This window comes from Rhincodon typus, chromosome 20, assembly GCF_021869965.1.
Source record: "Rhincodon typus isolate 14 chromosome 20, sRhiTyp1.1, whole genome shotgun sequence".
Classification (NCBI taxonomy): domain Eukaryota; kingdom Metazoa; phylum Chordata; class Chondrichthyes; order Orectolobiformes; family Rhincodontidae; genus Rhincodon; species Rhincodon typus.
The window spans coordinates 39,685,244-39,697,002 of record NC_063351.1 but is presented as its reverse complement, the minus strand read 5'-3'; the positions used below and the strand labels follow the sequence as shown (position 1 = coordinate 39,697,002).

The following is an 11,759-nucleotide window of genomic DNA, read 5'->3' as shown; positions in this document are numbered from 1 at the left end:
TAGCACACTAACCTTCAGGTCAGATTTTCTGAAGAAGGGTCTAGGCCTGAAACGTCAGCCTTCTTGCTCCTCTGATGCTGCTTGGCCTGCTGTGTTCATCCAGCTCTATACCTTGTTATCTCTGATTACTTTTTCTTTTTCTATTTATACCTGGAAGTGTTATCACACACAACCAAATGACATTTTTTCCCATCACCAAATCACCCTGGTACTTTTCACCTATTATCCACCACTGCTAAATCACCTGTGTTTTCAATTAATCAAATTATGTGACCCTACTGATTACATTTTGAAATTATTTTCTAATCACCATGTTCAGAGATGCTATTACATACCTCAGGAGCAGGTGGGACTTGATTCCAGATTCCCTGGATCAGAGGAAGGGACACTGCCAGTGTGCCACAAGAACTCAACCCTATTGATTATTAGCTTCCCATAATTACATAACCAATTCAAACCCAGTTAACCCTCAACTACTGCATCTATCATCTGTTTCCTCATTCCATTAGGTCTCAGACATTCCTACAGGTCATAACAGTTCTGAGGAAGGGTCACTAGACCCGAAACATTAACTTTACTTTTTCCTTCACAGATGCTGCCAGACCTGCTGGGCTTTTCCAGCAACTTTGTTTTTGTTCCTGATTTTCAGCATCTGCAGTTCTTACGGTTTTTATTTCCTACAGGTCATATTTGATGATAACATCATTCAGTTTGATACATTTCTTATTGAAACCAGACAGGCTTCCCGTATAACAGTGGGTTATTATCTCAGGAAATTCTACCCCAGTTAGTGGTCTTTGCAAAGACTGACTGTGTCATCAATTTTTTTATTTTAATCATTTCTAACTCCTCACCTCATCTTATAAATCTCTTTGCATAAAGGGCATTTTATGCATAGGAGCTGAGTATTCATTTGCTACATGAGAGAACTATTTTCATCTACTAACACATTATGTTCTAACAGAAAATTACAATTTTGAAATATTTGAACTTGGAGTTCTGAAGAAGAGTTATACTGGACCTGTGTAATTTGTACGTCATCAATTCTCTATGTTAATCAGCATTTCTGGGGACCTGCTTACTGAATGAAGTTTAATTCAACAGGTTCGTGAGACAATTGAGACGGAAAACCTAGCCAACCAATACCTACGTGAAGTGATTAAAAAAGAATGCTGGGACAACATGGCTGTGAAAGGACGAACGCTGGAGGTACTGATTAGAAATTCTGCATAAAAGTTAATCCTCTTAAAAACTGTAGAATCAGGATTCACGTTCAGGAAGGGAGGGAGTGTTAGGGTAACAGGATGAGGCAGCCTTTTGTTGCATCTCTGATTTTCTTTTTCTTTGTACACTCTTCAGGCTTTCTTTTCAGGACTGGCAGTGTCTAATTACCCAATGAGGGAGCGCAGCAATGATGAGCTGGAGCTTCTCAAAAAGATCATGCAACAGAGAACAATTGAATTGATTGACCTGAAGGTACTCTTTCTGAATACATCCATACTACCATGACATTTAACCGACTGTGGAGATAGCTGAAAGTAATACATCTCAGTGCATTCAGAGTGTTATAACATGTTAATTTATATTAGTAAACAGTTAGCATAGAGGTCCTCAACCTCAGACTTAACGCTTACAAAATGTTTGGAGACATCCCAACAGTTGATCTGTGCCTTAGAATGTAACCATATGAAGAATGAGTTTAGGAATAGAGATACAGAAGTGTTACTTTTAAACATGAAGACTCGATTCTTTTTAACTTTTTCATTCTTTAATGGAATGTGACCATTGCTGCAGGCCTTGCATCAAGACTCCAGCCCTAATTTCCCTGGAGAAGGTAGTGGTGATATGAGTCCTTGAACCGCTGCAATCCTTGGTGTGTAGGTAGACCCACAATGCTATTAGGGAGGGAATTCCAAGATCTTGACCCAGTGACACTGAAGGAACAGTGATACATTTCCAAGCCAAGATGATGTCATTGAGAAAAACATGCAAGTGGCGGTGTTCCAAATATCTGCTGCCTTTGTCCTTCTAGATGTTTGCAGTCATGGGTTTGGAAGGAGGTGCCTCGTGCATTTTATAGATTGTACACATCACTGCCATTGTGTTTGGTGGTGAAGTGACTGATTTTTGAAGATAGTGGCTGGACTGCAAAACAAGTGGGTTGATTTTCCTGAATGGTATCAAAATTTTGGCAGTATTGGAGCCATACTTTCCAGGCAAGAGGAGAGTATTCCATTACACTCCCGATATGTTCCTTGTAGATTGTGGACAGGCTTTGAGGAGTTATGACTAATTTGCCATAGAATTCCCAGCCAGTGGAGACACATTGGTGTCATGGTGATACAGTACATAGGTGCGCCGACTTACTGGGTCACCAAGTGACTGAGTGTAGGCTTATGTTTTTGGGTTGTGTCGTGTTATAGTGGCAGAGTGAGAGCAAAATCTATATTTCATTCTGTAGGGTTTGATAAATATGAAAGGACCACTGAAGCCATTAGTTTGTAACAGTGCCTAGGTTGCCATTAGTACATAATTCCTGGTAATGTGTCATATTTCCATCTCCACAGCCAATCACAAACTATAAGAGGTAAGGAAAATATGGGTTGAGTTTCAAAGAGTCCACACTTATTGGGAAAAAATGGACTGAAGCTTGATGTAGCGAGAACAGATTTTCATCCTCTCTATACTTACAGGCTCGAAAAGACATCGTTGAGACACCACCTAAAAAAGAAGAGAAGGAAGATGAGGAAGCTGAAGATGAAGACTCAAAAGAGGAAGAGAGTGCAGCATTGAAAGGCAGCCTGACCTGCCAGTATGGTGTGGTAAATCGTCACTTGTATAAACAATTAGAGCTGCACACAAAGGATGAGAAGATTAATCAGATCGTCCTGTTACAGGTGAACAAACCATGTTCAACACATTTAAACACAAAAATCTTACTACAGTGTCGGTTTTCCTTTTCCACATGTCAAAATACTGCTTCAAACTGAATTATCTAACTTTGCTACTATTCCAATCCCCTCAGAGACCAAAGAGAAAAAGAATTTCCATGGTGCCAATAGAAAGAAAACCACTGTACAAGATTTCAATGTTTAAAACTTTGACTGTAACAAATCACTTGAAATAAATATAATTCAAACATTAATTGGCAGGCAAAAGATACTTAATTGAGGTACATTTTATTTTATATCCAACACAAAGAATTGCCTCAGGTAATTACAAGCACTTACAAGTTACAAGTTCTTCCCGCATAAGTGCGGCACAATGTGCAGTCCTATAGTCTTTCCAACTCGGCTTCCATTATATTAAATGTCTCCCACTCATTTATTTTAGCCCTTAAGTTGCATTCAGCAGCAGTCACATTTCATCCAAAGTCCCTAAAAATGGCTACTATCAACAAGATGCATGTCTATAAATTGTCTCTCACCTGGGACATGACAGTCCAGTTGGTATAGAATCCTTGGACACTCTTCTGCAACTTCATGAAATGGGCTGGAGGGCTCTGGCACCATTTCAACAGCAGCAGTGTCTTATCCAATCCACAGTCCCTTGCCCTTCCTGTCTTCAACTTTCTGCTTGCTCTAATTCGATAATATACACAATAACCCAGTCTCTGCTCTATTCTCAAATATATACTTCAACACAGGGATCTGTTGAAAGACTGCCAAACAGAAAAATTGCATCATTCATAGAGAATCTTACTTATTTCCTCTTTACACAATGTTTTTTGTGTGTTCTGAACAAACCACAGAAACACACAGACTGAGCCAGCCCACTACCATGAATTTTCTATTTACCCTTTTGCTTCTTAGCTGTTCAACAGCAGGTTGGCAACCTCAGATCACACAGACATTTCTTGGAACGATCTGAAAATTAATTAACCCTCTTTCAGCTCATTTTGGTCTTAAAGGAACATAACACAAAAGGAATGTTAGGCTTTTTTCCCAATGCATGGGTCATTACCATTTTCTAAATAAGAATAGGAAGAGGGACAAGAAGAGACTAGGTGGATTGCATTTAATCTTTGAAGGCATCAGCTTGATGGACCAAATGACCTTTGGCATTCCCTGTCTTCTACTGTTCCTATCATAAATCTATTTTAGTGGAAGGTACTTCCCTTCTTGAGCAGAGGTTGAAATCCATCAAATATGTAAATAATTTATTAAACTGTCGCACATAATATTTGCATCATCAATATTAACAACATTGCAATCTCCTGCCGTGCATGGTCTCTGTACTCCACCTGTATTCCTTTATTATAATACTTGTTGTAACATAGATATTACAGGGTTGTTAATAGGGTTGCCAATCACACTGCCTGAATAAGGTAACAGACATGGGCACTCTGAGAGAGAAAGCCACCGAAGTATTTCCATTCTGGCTCAAGTGCTTAGCACATGATGTGAAAGAAATTATCTTTGTTATATAAGAAGCTATTAAAGAAGTTCAACCCTAGCTCCCCTCCCATGGCAATCCCTATTTCTGTTGTAGGACTAACTTGAGGCTCAGTGGCCAAGCAAAGGAAGAGTGTAACACTCAAAAAAGAAACCAAAGGTTTACATTATAGGTTTTTTGAATCTTCGAACCACGTTGTGGGAATTTTGTTCAGCCTCATATTTGTTCAGCTGTGATGCAAATTACCCTCACATTATAGTTCTCACAATGTTTCAGCATCACCTAGGGCATCAAGCAAGCAGTAGAAATGGGGATACAGCAGGGAAACAGCATCCAATGAGCAGCTGTGGTTTCAACATAGTTGCAGAATCAACATTTGCAGTTGTCTTCTGTGTGCCCAGGCCTCTCCCAACATACTCCAGCCCTCACCCTTCATAATAACAGCAGAAAATGCAGAATCATCTTGCACAGCCATTGGAGATGAGCCAAGCAGAACAAATATCATCAGCAATAATGAAATCACAATCTCTCTGTGCCTCACTCTGTCCTTTCTGATATCAGTGAGGTTCAGGTGTTATCAAGCAATCAAATCAGAAACTGAAATGAATTAAAAAGATTCTCCACTCAATCCCTGACATGCCACAAATTTGCATGAACTGGAAAACCAAACATACATTTTGGCACATGGAGTGATGTATCCCAAATAAGAAAGTAAAGAAATCTCAAGAATCTAACATTCAAATGAGTTCTCATTGAAAGGATGTCACCAGTTGTCAGTGAGATACCTGCTTAGTACTGATCCTGCAACAGTGCAGCACCGCCTCAGTACTGAACCAGCAACAGGACAGTGCTCCTTCAGTACTGACTCTGCAACAGAGCAACACACACTCAATACTGACCTACATTGCAGCGTTTCCTTAGGACTATGCGGTGTTGATTTACTGCATCCAAAACATGCCATGTTAATAGTTCAAGCCCCAAACAGAGTTCCATTTTTCCTCTCTGTTTATTGTGTATTTACAGTATCCCTTTGTATGAGTAAACTTGTCACTAAACCCACTATTACCATCCCACTCCTGTTGATATACATGAAATTTGACTTTATTATTACTGTCCTCATCTTAAGGATGTAATTTACAACATAAAAACCACTTTCAACAAGGAGTTTGACGCAACCTACAAACAAAAAGAGGTGGAGATGGCTCGAGTGAAGGACCGAACTGTGCGGATTGTGGAAATCATGCAGCAACTGGACATGGATGAAGAGGTCTGGCTGCCCACGATGAGCAACAAGGAGTTGCCTGAGCGAGAGTTTGAAGTCCAGGATTCTGAGGTAATAGCTGGACTGTAGGAGGACTACACCTCATCCTGACTTTTCATCACGTTTTCTAACAAATTGTTCTCTCTGTGCTTCCCTGGTGCTTTTTCATATGGTACTGTGCCTGCCAGTCAGGGCAGTCCCCGGTGCTGGCTGTAATAATTCCCAGAGAGTACATTGAAATCAGAGTCAATCTTTTCATTGCAAGCCCTTCCATGTAGAAAACCTGCCACCTGTTAGATGTTATTTTTGAGGAGCCTCAGCCTTACTTGTCTTTCCATTTCTCCATCCATTTGAACTTCAATTTGAAATTATGTTTTGATCACAAGCACCCCTGAACAGATAGACACAGAGAAACTGTTTCCAGTGCTGCTTGGGGCTGAGCACCCTGTGTGGGGGGGCTGGGAGGAAGAGTCCAGAACGCAGGGGCAGAACCTTAAAATTCAAACTAGGTCGTTCAAGAAGCACTTCCTTACACAGAGGGGAATGGAAATCTAAAAGTTTATCCTCCAAAAACCTGTTGAATCCAGACTCAGATAAAGATGTGAAAACTGAGATTGATCAGTTACAGGGATTAAGGCAGTTGGAACGAGGACGGGTAGATACATTATGATACAGATTAGCAATAATCCATGTACTGGCCAAACAGGTCGGAGGGACCACTTGGCTTCTCCCAGTTCTTCAGCTTTTGATTGAACACCATGCTCCATGTTGAAGATGCAGGTGTTTTCGGGGGTGTATGGGCGGTAGGGGTGTTGGTGTTGAGGGTTTCACAGACCTGGAGCCATGGTGTGCTATGGCCTCTACCTATGGTGTTGTTGCTCCAGTAGCTGGCATCAGTCTTGTGTACAGATTGTAGCAGCTGTCTGATGCTGAATATGATTCCACGATGCTATTGCTTACTTACAGTTCTTGGGCCTGTCTGGTTTTGAAATGTCACTGCCAAAGCTGCTGTGTGTCATTTACCAGTGCACATTTATAATGAATCTGATGAGCCCCAATCAACACCCAATGAGTTTGTCTCTTTGCCTTCAGGTTACAGCAGAGCGCTACCTCACCCCAGAGCAAAAACGTAAGCTGGAGGAAGAGTATAAAGCTGAACAGCTACGGCTACTAGCTGCCAAGGTAACTCCTAACTCATTATGGGTGTGAGTTTAAGGTGGGATGTGGGTAGAGTAATGAGGAAGTTTGGTTGTAGTTTGAACAGGCAGGCTCCTACTAGTAAGCTTCGCCGCTTCAGTGTCTTAAAACTGAGAATCCATCATAGTCAGCTAGGATCCAGCCCTGATTACTACCCATTGCAAAGCCGAACTTTTCCTTTCAGTTGATGTGTAATTAACACAATCTGACACTGAGACACACTTGAGCTGTACAGAGCTGATACTGAGACATACACGGGCCATACAGGAGTTTACACTGAGATACACATGGGCCATACAGGAGTTTACACTGAGATACACACGGGTCATACAGGAGTTTACACTGAGATACACATGGGCCATACAGGAGCTGACACTGAGATAGACATGGCCTATACAGGAGCTGACACCAAGACACAAGAACAGGCTATTCATTACTGGTGAAACATCTTTGTGGGTGTACTGTATAATAATTCCAATGTGTGGTGCATGAATTTTCAAGAGCTATTTTTTAATGAAATAGGGTGTTAGTGGTTAGTGTGTACTGTTAATGCAGTCGTTAGCTAAAAGTGAAACAGTTCATACACTTCACTAACACCTTCCACCCCAACCTTAAGTTTACCTGGACCATCTCTAACACCTCTCTCCCCTTCCTGGACCTCTCTGTCTCCATATCGGGCAACCACCTAGAAACCGATATTCATTTCAAGCCCACCGACTCCCACAGCTACCTAGAATACTCCTCCTCCCACCCACCTTCCTGCAAAAATGCCATCCCCTATTCCCAATTCCTTCGCCTCCGCCGCATCTGCTCCCAGGATGAGGCATTCCACTCCCGTACATCTCAGTTGTCCTCGTTTTTCAAGGACCGTAACTTCCCCTCCTCGGTGGTCGAGAACGCCCTCAACCGTGTCTCCCACATCTCCCGCACCTCATCCCTCACACCCCGTCCACGCAATAAAAACCAAAAAAGAATCCCCCTCGTCCTCACGTACCACCCCACCAACCTCCGGATCCAACGCATCATCCTCCGACACTTCCGCCATCTGCAATCCGACCCCACCACCAAAGACATCTTTCCCTCCCCACCCTTATCTGCTTTCCGGAGGGACAACTCTCTCCGTGACTCCCTTGTCCGCTCCACACTCCCCTCCAGCTCCACCACACCCGGCACTTTTCCCTGCAACCGCAGGAAGTGCTACACCTGCCCCCATACTTCCTCCCTCACCCCCATCCCAGGCCCCAAGAAGACTTTCCACATCAAGCAGATGTTCACCTGCACATCTGCCAATGTGGTATACTGCATCCGCTGTACCCGGTGTGGCTTCCTCTACATCGGGGAAACCAAGCGGAGACTCGGGGACCGCTTTGCAGAACACCTACGCTCGGTTCGCAACAAACAACTGCACCTCCCAGTCGCGAACCATTTCAACTCCCCCTCCCATTCCTCAGACGACATGTCCATCCTGGGCCTCCTGCAGTGCCACAACGATGCCACCCGAAGGTTGCAGGAACAGCAACTCATATTCCGCTTGGGAACCCTGCAGCCCAATGGTATCAATGTGGATTTCACAAGTTTCAAAATCTCCCCTCCCCCCACCGCATCCCAAAACCAGTCCAGCTCGTCCCTGCCTCCCTAACCTGTTCTTCCTCCCACCTATCCCCTCCTCCCACCTCAAGCCGCACCTCCATCTCCTACCGACCAACCTCATCCCGCCCCCTTGACCTGTCCGTCCTCCCTGGACTGACCTATCCCCTTCCTAACTCCCTACCTACACTCACCTTTCCTGGTTCCATCCCCGCCTCTTCGACCTGTTTGTTTCCTCTCCACCTATCCTCTCCTCTATCCCTCTTCTATCCGCCTCCCACTCTCTCCCTATTTATTTCAAAACCCCCTTCCCCTCCCCCTTTTCTGATGAAGGGTCTAGGCCCGAAACGTCAGCCTCTCTGCTCCTATGATGCTGCTTGGCCTGCTGTGTTCATCCAGCCCTGCACCTTGTTGTCACAGAGGACACAGTTTACTGGTAGTGTAGGAATGTCTAAGAAGGGACAGATGCAATTTCACTAGAGAAGGTGCAGTAGAGATTTACCAGTATGTTCATTAAGCTGGAGGATCTGAGCTGTGAGGAAGAATTGGATTGGCAGTGTCTGCTTTCCTTCGAAAAGCGAAGTTTGAGAGGGGATCTAAAAGAAGTGTATAAGATTTTAACTGCATTGGAAGGCAGTAAGGACAGTCAACGTTTCGAGCCAGAACCCTTTGTCAGGACCTCCCTGTTCGTCAGATGCTGTCTGACCTGCTGTGCTTTTTCAGCTCCACATTTATTGACTCTGCATAGGAAGGGACATTTTTCCATTAGTGGAGGGGTTAACAACTAGATTGCATAGACTGGGACTTTTTCCACTGGAGTGTAGGAGGTGGAGAGGCAACCTGATAGAAGCTCATAAAATAATGAGAGGTATAAATAGAGTTAATGGTACTTGTCTTTTCCCTAGAATGGGGGATTTCAAGACTGGGGACACTTTTTGAGGTGAAGGGAGAGAGATTTAAAAGACATGAGGGGCAAATCTTTTAGACAGAGAGAGGTTCACATGTGGAATTAACTTTCTGAGGAAGAGGAGGACGTGGTGGATGTGGGTACAATTACAACATTTAAAACTGGATAACTAGTTGGGACTAGTTTAGTTTGGGATTATATTTGGCATGGACTGTTTGGACCAAAGGGTCTGTTCCGTGATGCATGATTCTATGGCTCTATTTAAGCTAAGAGGTGGAAGACTAAGAGGAGAAAGTTTTTCACCCGGAGTGGAACTCGCTGCCTGAAAAGGTGGTTGAGTCAGAAACTCTTGAAATATTTAAAGAGTATTTAGATATTCACTTGTGTTGCCATAACCTCCAGGGCTATGGGCCAAGTGCTGGAAAATGGCATTAATATAGTCAGATCTTTGTTGACTGCCAAGGATATAATGGGCCTCATCTGTGCTGTAAACATAAATAAGTCTATAAGTTTATAATAAAATTGGGTGTGAGAGCTTTCACAGAATCCTGTGAAGAGTCGCAACTGAAATATTAACACGTCTTTCAAAGCTTAAGAGTGTATTTGTAGCATCTTCTGTCTGTCTCCCTGCCTGTGCCAATTAGTAATTCCATTTGAGTTAAACCTTGATAAACCTCAAGACTGTAACCAGGATATAAGCTAAACTGTTTACGAAAAGATAAGTCTGTATCAATGATGTTTCCTTACTCTGTTCCCAGGCTGACAACTGGAGGGAACGTGCACTGAAAGACATGATGGGAGGTGTCCTGGAAACCAAGAAGTCGGACATTCTGAAAATGGTGAGATAGTTAGCAGCTCACCGATAGTAATGCATTTCCTGGATACAGAATGGATACCCAGAATTAACTTTCAGATAGTGGGTCGAAAACACCTCATCCAGGTGATAACTCTGTGCTGTCAGTCACATTCCTCACCACCTATTCCAGCAGCCACAGCTCCCATTCTAAAACCAGAGACAGTACTCACTATGCTTACTGTGTGTCGGCAACTGGCATCTATTGGGTCATGGCCCCAGCATAACTTTCCTGACATAGAACAGTGCTTAGTTACTCTGGTACAGCTTACCAAAAGGGGAGAGTGAAATGGTTGTGTCTGGGAAGAGTGTGCTGATAATCGTTCCCCACTGTTCCACAAGTTGCACCAAAATGTATAAAATCCTAATCAGACCACCAAAATGACCATTTTGCCTGACTGACTGCTGTTCAGAACAAAAGCAATTCACATCAGGTTTTGTCAATACCAGGAAAATAACTCATTTACTCTAAACAAATTTATTCTTTATAAAATGTCAAACACAAATAGATTATTCATTACTACAATGCAATTTAAACTGTTCTGTTTAAAACCCCCAAAACACACATTCATTCACAAAGAAGGCAAACAAAAACAGATGCTGCAACAGAAATACTATGGGTGGAAAAATATGGAAGAGGAAAAATGATTTTTATAGTTCAAGAGTCCAAGCCACAAGAGTAGAATGAGTTGTTTCTGACATTTCTTCTGACTTTTTTTAGTGACATGATATTGCTTGCAGAACAATTGTCAATCTTTGATTAAATAGCTGATCAGGTGGACGTAGATCTTTTATTGTAGTAAAATGCTTTCTTTTCAGACACTTGAAGTCTTTTTTTTCCACTCACAGAGACATAGTGAGGGATGCTTCTTATTTACAGCCTTCCAAAACCCGCCTCAGTCACAGTCACATCCACCTGTCTCTGACTATGAACCAAATTTGATGTAATTAATCTAATTTAAGAGTTTTGACTGTGTCCTGAAACACACTGTCCAGGTAACTCTTCCCCTCCCGGATGTATCACAGTGTTCGCAGCTCAAACTCCAACTCATCAACTCTGAGCTGAAGTTCCTCCAGCAGGCAACACTTGCTGCAGATGTGGTCATCAAGGATTGCATCAGAGTTCACCAGCTCTCACATAGTACAGCTGCAGCACACCACCTGCCCAACTAGCTCTATTCTATTTAAGTAATACATTTGTACATTTAAATATTTTAAAAATGAATCTCCCAACTGTACTCTTTCAGCTGTAATAATATTTTCCTGAGTTAAACCACTTGGCCAATCAAAAGAGAGACAGAAAAAATGCCCACCAATCAGCTAGCTATCTGCTTTCCTGTGATTCTCAATTTATCTCAAACAGGTAGAAACAGATCTCTGTTAGAGATCTTAGAAGGGACCCTCTGCCACCGGTTTTTATCTCCCATCTCTGCTGTCATTCTCACATTGGTTTTCTCTGCTTCTTGATACTGACTTGCCAGTCTGCTTGGTAACGGAGCTGACCTGCTGCATACTCCTCCCAGCCTACTTCACACTGATGCTGACCTGCTTCGCACTCC

At 42.8% G+C, this 11,759-nt stretch overlaps 1 protein-coding gene across 4 annotated transcripts in view; it reads left to right on the top strand.

Moving 5' to 3' along the window:
• cfap43 (cilia and flagella associated protein 43) overlaps nucleotides 1–11,759 on the top strand; it is a 73,702-nt gene that overhangs the window by 50,413 nt on the left and 11,530 nt on the right. For all 4 annotated transcript variants that reach the window (XM_048608958.1, XM_048608962.1, XM_048608959.1 and 1 more), the window contains 6 exons: nucleotides 1,105–1,209; nucleotides 1,360–1,476; nucleotides 2,694–2,897; nucleotides 5,522–5,728; nucleotides 6,749–6,838; nucleotides 10,106–10,186. In XM_048608958.1, coding sequence (XP_048464915.1) covers nucleotides 1,105–1,209; nucleotides 1,360–1,476; nucleotides 2,694–2,897; nucleotides 5,522–5,728; nucleotides 6,749–6,838; nucleotides 10,106–10,186 — 804 coding nt within the window. The remainder of the gene's footprint in view (nucleotides 1–1,104; nucleotides 1,210–1,359; nucleotides 1,477–2,693; nucleotides 2,898–5,521; nucleotides 5,729–6,748; nucleotides 6,839–10,105; nucleotides 10,187–11,759) is intronic.